The 22,389-nt window shown below is 44.8% G+C and overlaps 1 protein-coding gene across 3 annotated transcripts in view; it reads left to right on the forward strand.

Moving 5' to 3' along the window:
• AP1G1 (adaptor related protein complex 1 subunit gamma 1) overlaps positions 1–22,389 on the forward strand; it is an 89,104-nt gene that overhangs the window by 39,819 nt on the left and 26,896 nt on the right. For all 3 annotated transcript variants that reach the window (XM_078778684.1, XM_078778682.1, XM_078778683.1), the window contains exons 6-17: positions 5,849–5,944; positions 6,107–6,187; positions 8,489–8,587; positions 8,854–8,909; positions 12,347–12,460; positions 12,576–12,716; positions 19,893–19,947; positions 20,820–20,942; positions 21,135–21,224; positions 21,434–21,561; positions 21,716–21,820; positions 22,199–22,334. In XM_078778684.1, coding sequence (XP_078634810.1) covers positions 5,849–5,944; positions 6,107–6,187; positions 8,489–8,587; positions 8,854–8,909; positions 12,347–12,460; positions 12,576–12,716; positions 19,893–19,947; positions 20,820–20,942; positions 21,135–21,224; positions 21,434–21,561; positions 21,716–21,820; positions 22,199–22,334 — 1,224 coding nt within the window. The remainder of the gene's footprint in view (positions 1–5,848; positions 5,945–6,106; positions 6,188–8,488; positions 8,588–8,853; positions 8,910–12,346; positions 12,461–12,575; positions 12,717–19,892; positions 19,948–20,819; positions 20,943–21,134; positions 21,225–21,433; positions 21,562–21,715; positions 21,821–22,198; positions 22,335–22,389) is intronic.

The following is a 22,389-nucleotide window of genomic DNA, read 5'->3' on the forward strand; positions in this document are numbered from 1 at the left end:
GCTCCTGCTTTCTCAAATCCACGTTCTCACTTAGAGACTTTTCCAGATTGTTTTTCATGGTTTTGTTTAAATATTATTTAAATATGTTTAAACCGCAGCCGTGATGCTGACGCCGCCCTCCCCCCCCCCCCCCCCCCCCCCCCCCCCCGCCGAATTTCCATGTTTTAAACGTTTCCCAGTGTTTACCCTGGATTAGAATAGGTACACCGTATCCCTGCGTGTCGGAAGAGACGACTAAGAGGGTTGGCGTCAGGAAGGGCATCCGGCCATAAAAAACATTGCCTCAAAAAGAGAACCATGACAATTACAACTACATATGGGCAGGGTACAGCCTGAAGTGGAGATCGGTTTCTGAGGTTTGGGACATGGAATGTAGGGACAATGACAGGGAGATCAGGAGAAGTGGTGGAAGTATTGGTCAGAAGAAGAGTGGACATATGTTGTGTGCAAGAGACGAGATGGAAGGGAAGTGGTGTGAGAATGGTGAAGGGTAGGCAGGGACAGAAATACAAGTTTATGTGGCAAGGGTGCCTGGAGGGCGTGAATGGTGTTGGTGTCCTGTTTTCTGAGGAGTTTGTAGACAGTGTGGTGAGTGTGACTAGAGTGAGTGATAGGTTGATGATGGTGAAAATGATGATTGGAAAACTCTTGATGAACGTCATCTCGGGATATGCTCCGCAGGTTGGTCGAAGCGATGAAGAGAAGGACAAGTTCTGGTGTGCGATAGAGAAGCTGATGGAAAACGTGAAAGATGAGGAAGTTGTTGTGGTAGGAGGAGACCTAAATGGACATGTGGGAAGGAGTATGGATGGTTTTGACGGAGTTCATGGGGGTTACGGATATGGTGTGAGAAATGGAGAAGGTGAAAGGATTTTGGAGTTTGCTGATGGAGCTGATTTGTTGATTTGTAATACTCAGTTCCAGAAAGAGGATAATAAGCTTGTTACATACACGTCAGGTGGGTCGACGACAACCGTTGACTCCTTGATGGTGCGTAGGCGAGATAGGGGCACCTCCGGGACACAAAGTTGATCCCGGGGGAGGAGGCTGTTTCACAGCACCACTTGGTTGTCTGCGACATAAGGGTGAAAGGTGCGAGGAGAGCTCGGCGGGTGAAGTACCAACCGAGAATGAAGGTGTGGAGGTTGAAAGAGGTGACAGTAAGGGAGGCATTAAAAGAGAGGCTGAGTCGGGTCGAGGATGATGTGGTTGAGCTTGAAAGTGGTTGGATGTCAATGAAAGCTAGTCTGTTGGGAGCCGTTGGTGAGGTATGTGGATGGACAAAAGGACCACCGAGGCACTCGGAAACATGGTGGTGGGATGATGAAGTTGGAAAAAGGATTGACGAGAAGAGGAAGAAGTTCAAGGAGTGGCAGAAGGCGAAGGGTACGGGAGCAGAAATAGCAGAGCATGAAAGTTATAAGGCAGCCAGGAAGGCTGCAAAGAAAGAGGTAGCAAAGGCGCAGGAGGCATGTAGGAAAATGTTCGGAGAACACTTGGATTCGGAAGAGGGTCAGAAAGCAGTATTCAGGATTGCAAAGCAGATAGCGAAAGAGAGGTGTGATGTGATGGGGGTGAGTTGCTTGAAGGATGAAGTGGGACAAATCGTTGTCGACCCAGATGGAATTAAAGGAAGATGGAAAAGATATATGGAAATGCTGTTGAATACAGAGAATGAATGGGATGGCAACATCGAGAGTAACCCAGTTTTAGGACCGGCAGAGAAGATAACTGAGAAGGAAGTTGAGGAAGCGATAAAACCAATGAAGGGTAGAAAAGCGGGAGGGCCGACGGGAGTTGTGGGAGATATGTTGAAGGCAGTAGGAAGTTGGGGTGTGAGGAGAATGACAGAGATCTGTAATCTGGTGGTGAAAGAAGGCCGCATTCCAGTGGATTGGGAACTGAGTACCCTCGTCCCTCTTTACAAGCTGAAAGGTGACCATCTGGAGTGTGGCTCGTACCGAGCGATATAATTGGAGCATGGAATGAAGGTATTGGAAAGGGTGTTGGAGAGGAGGATAAGGAAGAAAGTGAAGATCGACGAAATGCAGTTTGGATTTATGCCAGGAAGAGGAACAACAGACGCGCTCTTTATTGTGAGGCAGTTGCAGGAGAAGTACATGGAGAAGAGGAAGAAGTTGTTTCTTGGGTTTGTTGATCTGGAGAAAGCATTCGATAGGGTTCCACGCAAAGTATTGACATGGGCATTGAGGAAGTTAGGAGTGGAGGAATGGTTGATCAGAGTAGTGATGGCAATGTACAAAAGAGCGCACACAGCTGTAAGGACGAAGGACGGGAACAGTGGTGAGTTTGAGGTGAAGGTGGGAGTGCATCAGGGGTCGGTCCTCAGTCTACTACTATTTGTAGCTGTGATGGCGGTGCTGGCTCAGAACGTAAAGGAGAGTTTGCCGTGGGAGTTGTTGTATGCAGATGATCTGGTGTTGATTGCGAAAAGTATGGATGGACTGAAGGAAAAGATGAACAAGTGGAAGGACTGTATGGAGACAAAAGGTCTGAAGGTGAATATCGGAAAGACGAAGGTGATGGCAAGTGGTAAAGCATGTGGTGAGGTGGAAAGAACTGGGAAGTGGCCCTGTGCTGTGTGTAGGAAGGGTGTCGGAGTGAACTCCATTCAATGTACAATGTGCGCTGAGTGGGTTCATCAAAAATGTAGTGGTTTGAGAGGGTCATTAACCAGTGTGGCAGCTACATTCAAGTGTAAGGTGTGCACAGAGGGAGCTGCAGATGGAGGAAATGTTGAGTTGGATCTTGGAGATGGCGTGAAGTTGGAAGGTGTGAAAACATTTTGCTACCTCGGAGACATGCTGAATGGAGAAGGTGGATCAGACTCGGCAACGGTTGCTAGAGTGAGATGTGCATGGAAGAAGTTTCGGGAACTGAGTGGCGTGCTGTTGATGAGGGGAGTGTCGTTGAAGCTGAAGGGAAAGGTGTATGCTGCATGTGTGAGAAATGTCATGATTTATGGGAGCGAGACATGGGTAATGAACGTAGAGCATCAACGAAGGTTGGAAAGGGTGGAAATGCGAATGGTTCGACGGATGTGCGGAGTATCTTTGAGAGAGAGGAAGACAAATGATGAATTGCAAAAGATGATGGGAATAGAGCCTGTGATTGATGCTGTGAAGAGGAACAGGTTGAGATGGTTTGTGTTGTGTTGATGTGTTGTGTTGAGTTATGTTGTGTTGTTGATGTGTTAAGATGTGTTGTTGAAGTTGTGTTGTGAGATGTGTTGTTGTGTTGTGAGATGAGATGTGAGATGAGAAGTTGAGATGTGTTGAGGAAGGATGAAAGTGACTGGTTGAGAAGAGTGATGGAAATGAATGTAGAAGGAAGTAGAGGACGGGGAAGACCGAGAAAGACTTGGCTAAAGATGGTGGAAGAAGAAAAGCGGGCAAGGGGGTTAACAAGGAGAGATGCATAAAATAGGGCAAAATGGAGAAGATTGTCATGGGGACCGCAAGGCTAACCCCTGCTCTCGTAGGGAAAATGGCCTTGAAAATGCATGTTGTTGTTGTTGTTGTTGTATTCCATTAATTATGACCAACGTGACAATGAGTCATATTGCGAGATCTGTCAAAGAGAACTTTAATCTTCTCTTGACTGACGCAATCACTCGTGAGATTTTTGGTGACATTCCTATTCTGGTGGCATACAAGAAAGACACTAGGCCGAGGAACAATTTAATAAATATATAATAATAAAAGGCAGTGTCCGTCCGTCCGTCTGTCTGTCCGTCTGTCTCCTCCATAACTCCAAAACCATGAAACCTAGCGACCCCAAACTTTGCATGCATACACCTGGACCTTCAACAGATTGCAATGATGAAACCTGGGTGTTTGGGTATGTTATAACATCCTTTTTGAAGATTATTAACGAGGTTCTCAAAAGAAAAAAACCCGAAAAAGGCTTACCAATATGGCGGCCCGCAATCTTGGTTAGCCCACTGCACCTCGCTGGGTTATTAAGCCGCCATTTTGTTTCGGCCTACTCAAACGTGCCTTGCCTTGGAAACACGATCGATTATATCATTACATAATTGAAGCATGTCATCAAAATCTGGAATCGGATATGAGGATCGGATGCTGTCGACTCTAAATGTCCAAATCTGGAGTGAAATCTGAACATTTAAGCGAGGCTGTAATTCTGCTTCTGGGGTTAGTTTATTTTTTATTTTTTATATAACTTCATAATAATTTTTAACTTGATTCATACTCCTTGGGATAGTGTGTCACTCCACTGTACCTGTGGTCTGTTTTTAAAATTCCCTCTCGATGATAGACCCAGATTGCATTCAAGCAGCTTTTGCAAGCCATGGTGTTACAGTAGACAGAGCTCATATTTTTGTGCGATATACTTTCATTGTATTAATAGTTACATTAATGTACCGACAAAAATATACTTATTAGAAAAACAACAAATCAAACGTCCGCCATGTTGAACTGTTTCATTGCAAATGTAAAGTCGACATTCTGTCTGCTCTCAGTGGTTTCCACATTTCGATGATTTGCTGCTTGATTTTTCACATTTATGGAAGACTATTTAAAGGTAAATCTTTGTGTTGCCGTTATTGTGCACTTCATCTGTGCTGTCGACAAATTAATTGACCCAATATGCAAATTCTTAAAATTTCAGGTCAATCGCATGAAAATTGATGATTTTATGTGATGCTGATCTTTGACCTTTTGACAAAATTAATAATTTGCCTTCTCCCTATTCTCATGATGAAGTTTTGGTGAAAATTTGATGACAAAACTCAAATAGTAAAAATGCGCACTCACACGCACTCACACGCACCCGTGTGATGCGCACTCACACGCATGGACGCTGCACTCACGTGCACGGACGCTGCACTCACGCGCACGGATGCTGCACTCACGCGCACGGATGCTGCACTCACGCGCACGGACGCTGCGGACGCGCACACGGACTCGCACACGGACTCGCACACACCATTCAAAGACATGGGAAGTTACGAGGGGCGTCATTTTTCCTTGATACGCCACTGCTCCACTGTACCTGGATCTATTTTTAAAATAGGACCCAGATTGCATGTACTGTATTTGTGAATATGATTAACCACACTTGATGATTGCTATTCAGGCTGCTTTTGCAAGCCATGGCGTTACAGTAGACAGAGCTGCCTTTCTGTTTTTACATACCCATTTTTTTATTGACCTAACATTTTTGTGTGATATAGTCAGGTCACTCTTCCACCCCCCCCCCCCTCAACCCCCGCAGACCCCACCATCCCCACTTCCTCGCTCTACCCTCCTTCCCTTCTCTCTCTCCTCCCTGCTCCTCCCCCTCCTCGCTCCCCCACCCCTCGTCGCTCCCTTTCTTCCTCTCTCCCCCTTTCCCTCTTCTTCTCTCCTCCCTCCCTCCTCTCTCTCTGCCCCTCTTATTCCACTGCCCCCTCTTTCCTTCCCCCTCCCTTCCCACCCCCCACCCCTTTTCCCTCCCCCCTCCTCCTTCTCCTTCCCCCACCTCCTTCCCCTCAGCCCTCCTCCTTCCCCTCCCCTCTCAACCCCTTCACCCTTGCCCTCCCCCTTTCCCTCCCCCTTTCCCTCCCCCTTTCCCTCCCCCTTTCCCTCCCCCTTTCCCTCCCCCTTTCCCTCCCCCTTTCCCTTCCCCTTTCCCTTTCCCTTTCCCTTTCCCTTCCCCCTTCCCCTCCCTCTCTTCTCACCCTTTCCCCTCTCCTCCCTCCCCCTTCCTTTCCACCTCCCCCTCCCCCTTCCCTCTCTCTCCTCCTCCTCCCCTCTCCCCCCCTCCTCTCCTCCCCCCCTCATTCATTAACGCTTTCTGGCCTTTCTTCTAATCCCACCTCCAGCTGGTGCCACAACTTGTCCGGATCCTGAAAAACCTCATCATGTCCGGTTACTCTCCAGAGCACGACGTTTCCGGCATCAGTGACCCTTTCCTCCAGGTTGGTCATCTTTCAAACCATGGGACTACTCAACAATTAATAGTGGATTATAGAGGTAGTGGCTCAACAATGTACGCTGCATTTGCTTTTTGTGGTGTTGTGTAACTGCCATCTTGACGGTGGAGCTTGTTATCGTGTCAGTGGCATCATTTTTTTCTCCAGGTTCGAATCTTGCGGTTGCTGCGGATCCTTGGGAAAAACGATGATGAAGCCAGCGAAGCCATGAATGACATTCTCGCCCAGGTAGAATGGCTTCCTTTCCTCGTTTTCTGTCATTGCACCCTCTCTGTCTCCCTCTCTGTCTCCGTCTCTGTCTCTGAAGGGACCCTCTGGCAAACCCCCTTCTTCTTTTTTTCTTCTTTTTTTTTGTATACAAGGTCAAGGCTCTCTGTAAAGGCTCTCTCAAAACAGCTGTTCACCACCATCTCTTATCTTCCCCCATCCAAAACCTTGTTCTTTTCCACCCCCGCTAATTCACCCCAGATCCACTTTTTTGAAATTCCAATTTCTTTCCTGGAAGTCCTTGCAGTGTGGTGTTGGGCTAGCGGCTAGGGTGCCGGCTTAGGATCCTAGGATCCTGGGTTCGAATCCCGGTCGATCGCTGAATTAACGCCAGGGGGGTTGACTCAGCCTGTCATCCTTCCGAGGTCGGCTAATTGAGTACCAGTTCACTGGTAATTCCCTGTTTGTCGTTAAAGGCGGCAAAAAGGGTTGGCGTCAGGAAGGGCATCCGGCCGTAAAACATTGCTTCAAAAAGGGGACCGCAAAACAACAACAACCACGGTTCCCGAAAAAGGCCAACCCCTGCTTTGCGGGGAAAAATGGCCTCGAAAGGTGGTTATTTTTTATTATAAGTCCTTGCAGTGTCCATGTGTTTTATACCTCTAACCCAAGCCCTCTCCCTCCCACAGATCTCTCAATGTCCCTGCTCTCAAATGTTGTGCTTGTGTCCTTCCTCCTCTCTCCCCATCTATGAATATCATTCATTATATACAAGGTCGAGGCTCATGAAAGAGCTAACATTAATCGCACAAAAAGTCAAACCGACACATAAAACATATAATAAGGGGAGCGGTAGACAAGATGGGGAGAGAGGAGGAAGGACACAAGCACAACATTTGAGAGCAGGGACATCGAGAGATCTGTGGGAGGGAGAGGGCTTGGGGGGTGGGGTGGGAGAGGTATAAAACACATGGACACTGCAAGGACTTCCAGGAAAGAAATTGGAATTTCAAAAAAGTGGATCTGGGGTGAATTAGCGGGGGTGGAAAAGAACAAGGTTTTGGATGGGGGAAGATAAGAGATGGTGGTGAACAGCTGTTTTAAAGACCTGGAGGGAGGAGTGGGATTGAAGAGAGTGGGGGAGTTTAAACTTTCAAAGTTTAAACTCTTGACTACTTTGTTACCAATCCTGTTGATGAAGTTTTTCATTCAAGCCCCTGGGTCTCACTATCAGCCATGACCTTTCTTGGGCAAACCACATTTCAAAGTTGGCCTCCAAAGCCAGCCGCTGACTTGGCATCCTCCGTCAAACAAAGTCCTTCCTTGGCACACCTGAACTCCTTTCCATCCACAAAGTCTTCATCCGCAGCTTGATGGAATACTGCTCCTCCCATCTGGGCTGGCTACCTTACCTCACATATTGCTCAGCTTGACACCAAGGAAACCAAGGCCTTCAAGATTTCTGGAACCCCCCGGCAATGAAGCTGACTCTACGTGCCCATCACTTCTGACTATATGTGCATCCTTTGCTCTTTCCTTGCTTTGTCCCTCCCCCCCCTCCCTTCCACCCCCCACCCCCCCCCAGGCTTCTGTAGGGCATACATGGTCCACCATCAACCCCCTTCTGGTGAAACTAGATTAAAGGAGATTTGCTAAAAGGAAACTAAAGGAGATTTGCCTAAATCCAGGATCACTGCCCACCTCCACTTATTTGTTCCTCGTTTCCCCCTTCTGTGGAATCAACTGCCACATTCTCTTCAATGCCCTTCTTCAAAACAGCTGTTCCAAGTCTTCAAAACAGCTGTTCATCACCATCGCAGATCGTCCTCAATCCAAACCGTCATCTTTCTACACTTGTTAACCCCACCCAAATCCCTCCTTCTTCCAAGTTTCCAGTTTTCTGTCCTTGGAGTTTCCTTTTGTATACACCTTGTCCACCCCATGCATGAGTTTTTTTTTTTTGTCTTTTTTCCGTCTGTTATGTCCTGATCCTTTCAATGTGCTAGCTCTTCCACGAGCCGCGTGTGTGTGTGTGTGTGTGTGTGTGTGTGTGTGTGTGTGTGTGTGTGTGTGTGTGTGTGTGTGTGTGTGTGTGTGTGTGTGTGTGTGTGTGTGTGTGTGTGTGTGTGTGTGTGTGTGTGTGTGTGTGTGTGTGTGTGTGTGTGTGTGTGTGTGTGTGTGTGTGTGTGTGTGTGTGTGTCGATCACCCCTCCACCCCTTTCTTTTCTGTCATTCCTGGTTGATTGGCTGTTGAGTTTTCATGGTTGGTGTGCTAATGCGCACGTTGGATTTTTTTTTTGTTTTTTTTTATCATCCCCTTAGGTGGCGACCAACACGGAGACCAGCAAAAATGTAGGAAATGCGATTCTGTACGAGACCGTGCTCACGATCATGGACATCAAGTCTGAGAGTGGCCTGCGAGTGGGTTTCATCCAAATGATGCTCAGAATCGTTATTTTTTTCCTTTGTTTTTTTTAAATTCTCTGGTGTGTCATGGGTGGGTAAAGCGAGGTGTATTGCTGTTTTCCCCATTCCCTCATCCTGAGACCTTTACACCATCAGGGTAATGGAGATCTGTGTTCAGATAACATGGCATCCCCCATACCTTTCTATCCCTCTCCCACTCTCTCCCTCTATTTGCTTACCCCAATTCATTGTTTTTCTTTCCTCTTTTTTTTTTTTTACAGGTTTTAGCTGTAAATATTCTGGGCCGCTTTCTCTTGAACAATGATAAAAACATCAGGTGAGTCTGTGCTGAAATTGCCGTTTCAAATGTGTTGACTTTTCTCAAAGGTTTTGTCATTATCTCTTATTACCTTCGCAAAAGCGGAAGGTTATGTTTTGATCGCTGTGTATTTATTTGTATGTCTGTGTGTGTGTGTGTGTGTATGTTATTCGCATAACTCAAAAAGTATTCAACCGAATTGCATGAAATTTGGTGGGATGATTGGTTATTATACGGGACACATTTGATTAGATTTTGGGAGCAATCGGGTCAAAGGTCAAGGTCAAGGTCACGAAAAGGTCAAAATCGTATTTTTACCATAGCGCGGTCAATTTTTATCCAATTGGCATGCAACTAATGCCAAAATGTTCAGAATTCAATGCCCGATCTTGTTTGTCATAACTCGGTCAATTCTTATCCGATTTGCATGAAATCAGCACCAAACTGTTCACTGTTCTGTTCCCTACACTCCCATGCCAAGTACAGAACAGTAGCTGCGGCGAAGGTATGCGCTCTACCGAGTGCCCGTTCTAGTTTGTCTTGTGGTTCATTGTTGATGTGCTTTCTAAAAGCACAAAGAGAAGTTTTTTTAATTTTTTTATTTGAGCACTGGTAAGATTAGCAAAATGATGGAAGCATCTTCAAAGTAGAAAGCATTGCTTGTTGAGCCTGACTTGTCACCAATGGATGGAATCAACACAGCATTGGTTTAAGTATGCTAACAACGTGGGAAACTTGGAGACTGTCTCTGGCATTGGAATGTCATTGGCTGACATCGTCGGGAAACCCTAACCTACCATGGTTTGTCTGTGCATAGATGTGGGCTGCAGGTGTCTCCGAGAAGCCCGAGCACACATGCTGACATGGTCTCCATTACACATCTAACCTTTGGAGCATTCTAGCCCGTGTAACTCTCAACATAAGCCGGTCTTGTAGCTTAAAGACTAGAGATCGACTAGTATGGGTTTTCCAAGGGTCGATGCCGATATTTAGATAAGTGGGGGGGGGGGGGGATTATAATGCTGATTATATGCATTTGATTAAACATTTAATAATTTTAAAAAGGGAATTGCACAAAATTGTTGAAATTAAATTACCAAATTTATTTAACACGACATAATATTCACTCAAAAACATGGGAAAGTATCAATGATTTGTACACAGCAGCATTTATTTCCAGTTCGTATGCGAATCCTCATCTTATTAAATTATAAAATGTATAAAACTTGACCTTGTGGCTGGGAATGGGCGTTGCTTCTGCGTTACCCTTGAAGTGATGCAGCATTTGCCTCGAAGCCCCTGTGGAGGTCGTCCACGCTTATCCTATTGTATTGCTCAATTTTCCTGTCGATGCAGTTTGTTCCATGCCAAGATCCCCTTGGGCAGACCACGCAGGTATTTCGCCATGTCCCATTGCCACTTATATCCATCGGTATGCTCAACAACCCATCACCTTTGTGGTGGGTTTCCAAACTCGAAGGAAAGAACTAAGATCGATTATCATTGTCGCACTTGCATTGTCCTACCTTTGGCGTGTTCTGATCTTGCCAAAGAAGCTCCCTTGGGGATTTTGTTGTCAGACATTCCAAGTGATCTTCCAATCAGAAATGAGCGTAGCTAAATTATTTATTTTTTAACTTGCGATCAGACGTATTCCATGGTTACAGCAAAGACGGTGAGCAATTTTCCCATAGGCTGTGCTTCCATTGCCCTCTTATGAGACAGCCTTTCATCAGGTGATGTGACTCTTGAGAAGCATTAGTAATGAACCATTTGTAGAAACGATCAGACCTTCTGTCACCTCCCATTACAATCACACCGTCTGTCACCTTGATCTTTCAAATTAAATAAAAGGCTGCGTTTTGATATTATCTCCAAGTTTACTTTATGGCCTGCATGATCAAAAGTAGCTTGAATCGGTAACCAGCTGAGCCCAAAAACAAATTGCGAAGATCATGTGACGACGTCCAAGTCGTTGATTGGCTGGCTGGTATTGTTTTCTGATTTTGATCACTTTTGAGTGCTCACCACTTAAGTCCCACCGACGTATCAAGTTTGTTCAGTTCTGTCCCTGGGTCTTTGTTTTGTTTGTTTGTTTTTTGGTACAATGTTCGGAACATTTTGTCTCTGTTTTCAACACCATACAAATGAATGGGAAATGTACAAAATGGCGCTGCTTGGCTGGGTGAGCTTTTCCCGGCGGGGGTTTCAGGACTTGTTGGACATTGAAAAGCTATGGAGTTATTGACCTCATGGTGGTTACCTTTTGCCTGCGTGTTGACTGCACCACTGCTTGACTCCACATCCCAATATACAATTTATAGTGGTCATTGGTGGCTTCAAAATAAAAATATACATTGGTAGCCTGGTGTTGGGCTAGCGGCTAGGGTGCCAGCTTAGGATCCCAGGATCCTGGGTTCGAATCCCGGTCGATAGCTGAATTAACGCCAGGGGGGTTGACTCAGCCTGTCATCCTTCTGAGGTCGGCTAATTGAGTACCAGTTCACTGGTAATTCCCTGCTTGTCGTAAAAAGGCGACAAAAAGGGTTGAGGGTTGGCGGCAGGAAGGGCATCCGGCCGTAAAACAATTTTTACAAAACAAAACAAAACAAACAAACAACAAGCCTGTCATCCTTCTGAGGTCGGCTAATTGAGTACCAGTTCACTGGTAATTCCCTGCTTGTCGTAAAAAGGCGACAAAAAGGGTTGGCGGCAGGAAGGGCATCCGGCCGTAAAACATTGCTTCAAAAAGGGGACCAAAAAAAAAAAAAACAACAACCACGGTCCCCGAAAAAGGCCAACCCCCGCTTTGCGGGGAAAAATGGCCTCTAAATGTGGTTATTTTTTTTTTTATATTGGTGGCTTTAAAACTGAAATCAAGGCCAATGTGTGGTCACTTAAAACCTTGCCCAGATTCTGAAGTACCTACACCAGAAATGTTGGGCCTCTCGGTGCTGCTATTCGGCTGTGAAAGAATAACGTACAAACAAACTCACAAACGCTTGAAAGTACTTATGTAATAAATAGATGGCCCCTAATGCAGGACTATACATTAATTTACAATCTCCTTGTTGATATTATTTTGATAACGCATCACTTCCTTGAGTAATACGAAACACTGTGGTTTACAGTGTCTCTATTTGCACTTCCATTTAATTGGGCCCTGAATGAGTCGGCTGTTGAATGATGAGCCTTACGATGTCTCTATCTTTGAGAGTTCCAATGAAATCATTGCTTCGGCCTTACTGACAATGGCTGACTCGCCTGCACACATCTAAATGAGAAGGTGATACTTGTTTGAAGGTCCAATAGGCTGTGCATCCTAATGCTACTCGTTTCAACACCCAGGTTGAAGTCGGAGGTGTAAGAGAAGCAGAAAATAATTTTGCTTGTTTTTCGTTTTTAATTCTTGCACTTCTTTTCTCTTCATTTTCTTTTTTCGAATGTACCTGTAGGTACGTCGCACTGACATCGCTCCTCAAAACTGTGCAGACGGACCACAATGCAGTTCAGAGGCACCGCAGCACCATCGTGGACTGCCTCAAGGATGCGGATGTGTCAATCAAGAGGTGTTTGCTCGATTTTATTTTCCTGCGCCATTGTAACCACCGATGTGTCGCATTATGATTGGCCAATACGTCGTTATTATAAGCCACGAGCGTTGCGCTTTGTGTGCGGATGCAGGAGGGCGATGGAGCTCAGCTTTGCGCTTGTGAACGCAAGTAACATACGCGGCATGATGAAAGAACTCCTGCATTTCCTCGATAGCTGCGAAGTAGAGTTCAAGTCCGACTGCGCTTCCGGCGTTTTCTTGGCAGCCGAGAAGTGAGCTTGATGACGCACTTGTCACAGAAAAGACAAATCACCCTTCCACATCCCTGTTATCCCGCGAGACATCCGCTTCTGGCGTCGACCTATTTTATGATGCATATTTAATTTTAGTCCGGTGAGCTAATGTGATCGAGCAGTGTTCGTAGGTAAGTCAGTGAGTCCGTAAATACTTCAGTCATTATCGCTTGAACCAAACACAGGGTGTTGATGATATTTGGCCACAAGGTTCATATCTGATGCCTAACGAAAGTGTGTTTACCTTCTAACGATGGTATATCAAAAATCTGTGATAATTAAGAGGGTCTACTGGGAGGGGAGGAGGGGGGGTGGTGGAGAGGAGATTTGATCCCTTCCTCCCTCCCACCCCATTCCCCAAAAATAAGTATTTGCTCTCTTCTCCGAAATTACACACACAATTTCAATGAAAGTTGACCACAAGCTTCATTACTTGTGATGTACCAAAGATTATCCACAGCATTGAATAAATCAGCGTCTGGGAGAGTGTACGAGGGGGTTTCCCCCCCCCCCAAAGTGGGTATTCGCTCTCTTCTCAGAAACTACACACGTGATTTCAAAGAAACTTGACAACAATCTTCATCACCAATAATGTACCAAAGTTTGTTCACGGCATTAAATATATACTGAAACGCAAAAGAAACTTACCACCTTTGAAACCTTTAAATATCAACAATAACACTGCGTGTAGTAAATGTGTGAACTTATTTGTGGACAATAGTGTCCTCACTGTCAGACAAAACGGTCACGGATGGTCACTTGAACCTTCAATGGTCACTTCATAGCACAGCTGTTGAACAGCCGTTTTGACTGTCAGTGATTAGCCAAGGGGTACGGGATGATTTTAATGAGCTGCACGTGATGTCTTGATATTGGCTTTAAAAAGGCCAGTGCAAAATGGGCATTTTGACCGAAAAATTTGACCATTTTGACCAATTTCAAAAAGACCGAAAACGCAAAAGAAACTTACCACCTTTGAAACCTTTAAATATCAACAATAACACTGCGTGTAGTAAATGTGTGAACTTATTTGTGGACAATAGTGTCCTCACTGTCAGACAAAACGGTCACGGATGGCCACTTGAACCTTCAATGGTCACTTCATAGCACAGCTGTTGAACAGCCGTTTTGACTGTCAGTGATTAGCCAAGGGGTACGGGATGATTTTAATGAGCTGCACGTGATGTCTTGATATTGGCTTTAAAAAGGCCAGTGCAAAATGGGCATTTCAATCAACATGCCACTATTGTCAAGGGATAAACGGCAGCGTGCCCTGGGCATGCTGCAAGGCGGACTGAGCTACCGTGAGGTGGCACGTCGCCTTGGCTGTTCACACCAGACGATATCGGCCCTGGTGGACAGAGACACCCTCCACAACTCTGCAGATGACAGACCTCGATCAGGGAGGCCAAGAGTCACCACTGCAAGGCAGGACAGGCAGATGGTCCGAAGTCACCTGCGGGATCGATTCCGTCCAGCATCCCGCACTGCGGCAGAAACTCCGGGGCATGCAAACCACGGATCTCCAATGATACTGCACGAAGATGACTGCATGACTATGGTCTGACTGCCAGAAGACCATACAGAGGCCCCGTGATGATGGCTGCCCATCGCCGCAACCGACAGAGATGGTGCCAGCAGCATCAGCGGTGGACCTTGGCGCAGTGGAACGAGGTCGCTTTCAGCGATGAGTCAAGGTTCTGTGTGGACAGTCCTGATGGGCGTGAGCGTGTCTGGAGAAGAACTGGCGAGCGATATGCCGATTGTTGCGTGCGTCAAGCCAACAGGTGGGGTGGCCCAAGTGTGATGGTGTGGGCCGCCATATCAGGCCGGTACAGGACGCCACTGGTGGTTGTGGATGGGAATCTTAACACCCAGCGGTATGTGGATAACATCCTGCGACCTCATCTGCTGCCATTCCTGCTAGACCACCCAGAACTGAGAACCTTTCAGCCTGACAACGCTCGTCCCCATGCTGCTCGCTTTACCACTGCATTTCTCCAAGGCGAGAACATCAACAGCATGCAGTGGCCTGCGTTCTCCCCTGACCTGAATCCCATAGAGCACCTGTGGGATGAGCTTGGGAGACGCGTAGTTGGCAGGGCCAGGACATGGGCAGAGCTGCTTCAGACATTGAGGACTGAGTGGGACAGAATCCAGCAGCAATCCATCCAAAGACTGGTAGGCAGTATACGCCGACGATGCACTGCCTGTATCCAAAACAATGGTGGCCACACACGCTATTGAAAGGGGACTGACATTGCACCCTGTGCTGTTCTGTACTGTAGAACAAACTGATGAGATGGTGTATCTTGGTCAAAAACTTGACATGTCATCAATAAAATGCCAATGTTTCAATTAGCAATTGTTGGTTTGTTTTATTTTGAACTGTTACAATTTTATTACATTTCAAACAAGTGATAAGTTTCTTTTGCGTTTTCGGTCTTTTTGAAGTTGGTCAAAATGGTCAAATTTTTTGGTCAAAATGCCCATTTTGCACTGGCCTTTTTAAAGCCAATATCAAGACATCACGTGCAGCTCATTAAAATCATCCCGTACCCCTTGGCTAATCACTGACAGTCAAAACGGCTGTTCAACAGCTGTGCTATGAAGTGACCATTGAAGGTTCAAGTGACCATCCATGACCGTTTTGTCTGACAGTGAGGACACTATTGTCCACAAATAAGTTCACACATTTACTACACGCAGTGTTATTGTTGATATTTAAAGGTTTCAAAGGTGGTAAGTTTCTTTTGCGTTTCAGTATATATCAGGGCCTGGGGGGGGGGTTGATTTTATTTTGATAATGCATCACTACCTTGAGTAATATGAAACACTGTGGTTTACAGTGTCTCTATTTGCACTTCCATTTAATTGGGCCCTGAATGAGTCGGCTGTTGAATGATGAGCCTTACTATGTCTCTATCTATGAGAGCTCCAATGAAATCATTGCTTCGGCCTTACTGACAACAGCTGACTCGCCTGCACACATTTAAATTAGAAGGCGATACTTGTTTGAAAGTCCAATAGGCTGTGCATCCTAATGCTCCTAATCCTAATTGAGTGACTGTTGCTCCTGATCCAGGTGAGCTTCAGGACCCACGGTCCTATTTTTATGCCTCCGCCCCCAAAGGTGGCCGGAGGCATTATGTTTTTGGGTTGTCCGTCCGTCCGTCTGTCCGTACGGGCTAAACCTCGTTTTTCTCAGCAACCATATGTCCGATTGAGACAAAACTTTCATGGTAGGAGTGACACCCATGCCGAATGTTTTTATGATAATTGTGTTGTTGTCATAGGTCACGTGGTATGGCAGCCATATTGGATTAAACACAAATAATTTTTGAAAAATTCTCGGAAACCGCTGAATGGTAAAATTTGAAACTTGGCACATTGTCAAGTACTCCCAATGGGGAACAAAAGCATGATAATGATGATATCATGAGTGAAGTGGTATACCAGCCAAAAATGTTTTACTCGAATTCCTTATCCTAAAAATCTGAAATTGATCGCCAGTTGATCTATGACCCATTTGTATTGGAATATTAAATTTATGACATCATAGGTCACATGGTTTGGCAGCCATATTGGATTTAACCTCAAACCTTTAAAAAAACATCTTCTCCCAAACCACCAAATCTATTGACTTGAAACTTTACGTGTGTCATTGACTAGGCATGGCGATTAAAAGATGATCACGAAAACATCATTGGTCCCATGGTGTGGCAGCCATATTAGTCAGGTTCACTATGTTTTTTCGTTCAAAATTTTGGTAGATTAGCAAAACTATACATTTTTGGAATATTCAGAGCATGAGGAATCCAAAAATTAATGTTTACATTTGCGTAGACACCTTTGCGAAAATGACACTCAGGACAGTGATGAAGATCTGTAAAAGCATATTCCTGAACGGTATAGACCGAGTAGATCCTGTGTATAGGACTTATAGTTAAATCTGATACTACCTATAACAACCTATAACTTCAAAGGACTTGCAATATCATGTATTATGTAATACAGTTATATCACAAATATAAAGACAATGGTTTTCAATAACCTTTGTTTGTTGCTTTTCTATAATCCTGACCACTATTTTGAGGCCTTTATTGGATTCCTTGACCCAGAAAACATAGGATTAGCATATTTAATTAAGTCTCTAGGTTGACTAGAAGCCGAGATCGCGCAAAATATGTATTTTATGGCGGCCATTTTCAAAATCTAAAATGGCGGCCATGCAGGTGTCTGTGCAAATGCCAACATTGATTTTCAGATTCTCCATGCTCTGAAGATTCCAAAAATGTACAGGTTTGCTAATCCCAAAATTTTGAAAGAAATTATATTTGTTAACATCGTGAACCTGACTATCTTCATCACTGTCCTGAGTGTCATTTTCGCAAAGGTGTCTACGCAAATGTAAACATTAATTTTTGGATTCCTCATGCTCTGAATATTCCAAAAATGTATAGTTTTGCTAATCTACCAAAATTTTGAACGAAATTATATTTGTTAACATAGTGAACCTGACTATATTGTATTGAAGGGAAATATTAAATAATTATATCTCTGAAACCGCTTACCCTATTCATGAAAAATTTTACAAATATCATCTAACACCACTGTTGCATATAGTTTGAAAATTATGTCGTCGGTCACATAGATTGGCAGCCATCTTGGATAGAAAAACGAACCTTATCCGATAAACACGAAACTTCCCAAACGTGATCCCCTCCCCATACATATGCAGAGTGTACATTTTTAAGGTCACGTCATGTGGAATGGCACCCATATTAGCTTAAATATATATATTCTTGAAAGCCAATATTTAAAAAATTCCCATCTCTGAAACTGCTTCACTGATCGATGTGAAACCTGTCATGGCTGGTGAAAATGTGATACTCGAAAACAGCTGAAGGGATTTTAATCAAACTTGTTTATTTTTAGGACAATGAATGAGGGCACTTTGCAGAGTACCCGTTTTGGGACTTGACAGAGGCATATTGGCGACACAGTCGCATTGTTCTAGTTTTCTGTTCTGCATTAAGGAAATTATTTGACCATTTTGGCCGTTGTACCATCCAAACGTGGTAGAATATTTACTCTTGGTGGTTTTTTCCTTATCCCCATGCTTTTTTTCTTTTTTTAAACGGAGGGATATCGTAATTATCTCTGTCTCTGTCTGTCCATCATGTTATGTCCATCACTACGCCATCGCAGACAGGTCGGTGGTCTCTCCTTCTCTACCGCCTCCTTTCTGGTAATGCATCCTCTGCGCTCTTTTCGTGCTTCGTCTCTTCAAGGTTTCTGCAGGGTACACGCAGTCCATCATCAACTACCTTCTGGTTAAACTACCTAAATCCAGGATCACTGCTCATTTCCACTCATTTGGTCCTCTTTTCTCCCACCTGTGGAACCAACTTCTACATTTTCTTCAATCTCCTTCTTCCCTCCAGGTATTCAAAATAGCTGTTCACTACCATCTCAGATTGTCCCTAATCCAAAACCATGATCTTTTCTGCCCACATTAACCCCCCTTCTCACCCCCACCCCAGTTCATCCTTCCAAATTTCCAGTTTTCCCTCCTGAGGGTTTCCTTCTTTAAATCCATCTTGTCCACTCTATGCATCCTCTCCTGCCCTACATTCCTCCCAACTCCCATTGTTTGTCCAAGTCTGTCACTATCTTGGCCTTCGGCTCTGCAGTTGGTGTGTCCCTCCCTCCTCTCACTGCTGTTCATTTTGTCCTGTTGTGTCCTGATCCGCTCAGTGTAATAGTACTAGCTCTTCCATGAGCCTCGTCTTTGTATGCAAAAAAAAAATGGTTGTGCAGAAATTCACTAAACTTGGTAGTTATGATCACCACATAGTAAGAAAGTGATCGCAGTATCATTTTTGGCTCATTCCCCACATGGGGTAGGTCAAAAGAATACCAGAAAATACAATAACGGGCACATTTTAAACATTTTTCAAATAAAACTATATTTAATGCTATCAACATTGAGGGGCACATGAAATATGTAAACGATTGTTTGGATTTGACACCTGGTGTGGGGACGTAGAGTCACAGGGGTCAAAATGGAAAAAAAACAAGACCACTGTGCTAATAACGATGTAGTCGTGCTTGTTTGTTACTTTAGCTGAAGAGGATAGTATGACCTGGGTGGGGATATCAGTTAGCAGTTAACAAATAATGTAAGTATTAAATTTTTTCGACTTTAGGCATGGACAGCCGGTTCGAGAATGACTCGAGTTAAAAAAAAAACAAAAAAAAACGCCCAATGGCAAACGATGAACCAATAAATTCCACATTCCTGTGCCAGCTTCAGTCAAACGTCAGGCTTTGACAGCGAGTTTGCAACGGACTTTGTCAAAAAACGTACCCAGTGTGAATGTTGCTTTATCCAGGCAATGGCAAAACTGCAAATGGGGAATCTACAAATGTCACGGATGGAAACCCGACGGTCATTTCCTCATTCTGCTTTAAACTCAATGTCTCTGTTTTTATTCCAAACAGCGTCACTCTTCATTCCAATCACAAATTATTACTATAGTATTAATATATCAAAATGTAATGTTAAATAAATCACGATTGTATTGAGATATCAAACCAGCAAACCGTCGTCATCTGTTCACTTCCAGATTCAGGAGCAAGGTCCGTATTGATCACATTTTAAAATCGTTATTGTATTTAGGAATTTCTGAAACCTCGTACCGACCTTAGGCCACCCGCTGGGACCCCAAAATGTTCCACAGGTTATTATATTTTCTTTTAGTAAAATATGCAACTGTAATGGTGACTAAACGCTGTCACCCTGTCATGTGACCAGATCCTCAGCTCTGATTGGTGTACGTTTGTGGGGACATGAGGACAGACAAACGCTGTTCTCGATGGCATTTCAATTCTAGCCTTTGTGGGGACTGTAAACATTTGACTCCAACTTTAATATTGGTCCTTCCTGGTTGAACGTTTTGCCATCTTTCAGCCTTGCTTCAGGGTGTGACGCATGTGGATTTTCAATGGCATGGCATCAACTTCGCAATTTTTTTAATTTTATTTTTTTACATTAGCGGACAAATTCGCCCTCATGAAGCCAGATTTCTCGAAGATTCAATAACTTCCTCTCAGCTATGTTATTTGATATTGTGGTGATTTACTTCGCAGGTATGCCCCAACGAAGCGATGGCACATCGATACCATGATGCGTGTACTCACTACTGTAAGTCTTTACCGCTTACTCGTCACTTAATCTGATCATTGTTACTCTCTCTCTCTCTCTCTCTCTCTCTCTCTCTCTCTCTCTCTCTCTCTCTCTCTCTCTCTTGCCACATTCAACTGAATGAAATGAATGAATGAATGATCGTTTTAAGGCCATTTTTCCCCGCTAGAGCGAGGGTTAGCCTTGCGGGCCCCATGAGCTCATGGTTCCCTGTTTGAGGCAATGTTTTTATGGCCGGATGCCCTTCCTGACGCCAACCCTTGGTCACGCTCTTACGATGCGCAGGGATACGGTGCACCTATTCTAAATCGGGGTACACACCGTGATCATTTATCCCAGCAAGCTGGTACTCAATTTGCCGACCTAGGAGGATGACAGGCTGAGTCAACCCCCCTGGTGTTAATTCAGCGATCGACCGGGATTCGAACCCAGGATCCTAGGATCCCAAGCCGGCACCCTAACCGCTAAGCCAACACCAGGCTGTAAAGCCTGGTGTAAAGAGGAAATTTAAAGTGTTATGAAAACAGTGATTTTCTTTTCTTTTCCTGTTCCTTTATCCTGCACATACTCACGGGTGGATTATTGTGCTGTGTTACTTGGATCATTGAGTGTGGTACAAAATGGAGGTGTTGGAAGGGCGGTAGTGAGCCATAGCTGTTGGTTGATGAATCTTTGAATCCATCTCTGTCTGAGAGTTCTTATGAAGCCATTCACTTCGGCCTTACTTGACAAAAGCTGGAGACCAATGTGTTGTTGTTGTTGTTGTTGTTGTTGTTGTTATTATTGGGTTGTTTTTTCTCTTTTCCGATTTGTGTTATCTACCTTGTGGGGTTTGGTTTTCCTTTCCCGACGTGCGATTTGTCTATTTGTAGGCAGGAAGCTACGTGCGTGATGAGACCGTGCCCAATCTCATCCTCCTGATAACCAACACAAGCCAGTTGCACTGCTACACTGTGCAGCGGTTATTCAAAGCTATTCAGGAGGATATCTCTCAGGTGAGTGGTCTTTTTGTGTCATGCTTTGGAGCACAGCACCTTGAGCCGGAAAAATGTCTTGTTTCTGGCAAGCAGTTGTGTTGGGAGGGTCTGTTGAGCTTCCAAGTGAGGTCAAGGTTTGCCATGTAATAGTTTACATGTATTTTGGCGGATTTTTTACTTTAAAAATGATTCCGCTGTTCTTGTAAGCAGCAGCCACTGGTGCAAGTATCTGCCTGGTGTGTTGGTGAATATGGCGACCTGCTGCTGTCTGGTAGTTGTGATGAAGACGAGCCACTGCAGGTGATTTGCTCTCTAACTTTCAGAATAGGGGGAGGGGATGATGAAAATGCTCCTTGCCCTGCCATGCAACGCTAATGATCAAAATGCGCTCAAAGGCTGAGTTATTTGATGAGATTTACCTGTCTGAAAGTTGCAGCGAATACCTTGAACAATGTGGGAAACGTGTTGTCTCTTTTGTGGCATTGCACTCTGCGCTCTGGTACCGTTAGGTAACTGAAGAGGAAGTGTTGAATGTGCTGGAAAGCATGTTGCAGTCAAACATGTCGAGTTCCATCACGCGCGGTTACGCCCTAACCGCACTCATGAAGCTCAGCACGCGCTTCGGATCCACCGTAGAGTGAGCTCATTGCCCTCTCTCCCTCCTTTTTGTATCTCCTCAAATTTTCACTTTTTGGTAACCAGCCGCCTTCATTTCACTGTTCATGCAAAGTCTTCCCGAGGATGGGTGTGAGCCACGCTTAGTTTTAGCTGTTCCCCACACCTCCCCGTAGCCGAATCAAGCGAGTCGTCTCCATTTACGGCAGCAGCATCGACGTGGAGCTGCAACAGCGAGCTGTGGAGTATAACACCCTCTTTAATAAGTTTGATCACATGAGGTACGTCGAGTTCTCTCCTGCTTTGAAATAGGAACATGGCATTGGGGCAGGGCACAGTGCCCTCGTGTTTGGATTGTGCCACGAAAATGTCGTCTCAGCTGCCTATGAGACGTGTTTTTTGGCGTGTAACTTTGACGATTACACCATTGTGATGATATCTTAGATTTGTACTTTTAACTTCCTTGGCATCGTCTTTTTTAATTTTTTTTATTTTTTGCTGTGTTTGATCTCTGTTTGCATTCGTCACTGATGTTCTTTAAAATTTAGTTTCCTGTGTGAGTTTATGTGGAGATTTGCCACCCTGTAAGACGTCCTGAAATGCCAGGGTGCCTCCTTCCAAGTGCCAATATATTTCGTTCTCTTCCTCTCGATTTGTAGGCCTGCACTGCTTGAACGCATGCCGATCATGGAAAAATCCTCCTCCAACGGACTCGCTGAGGTGGCTGAGACAAACGGAGAGGCAGAGCCCATGGAAAGAGTCCCGGTTGCTGTACACCTACCATCCACCAATGAGGTTGGTGTTGCAAATTTGCAGCGTCTTCACCTTTCTCACCATTGCTGCCGTGCTT

Source organism: Myxine glutinosa, chromosome 5 (assembly GCF_964187855.1).
Source record: "Myxine glutinosa chromosome 5, kmMyxGlut1.1, whole genome shotgun sequence".
NCBI classification, from domain to species: Eukaryota; Metazoa; Chordata; class Myxini; order Myxiniformes; family Myxinidae; genus Myxine; species Myxine glutinosa.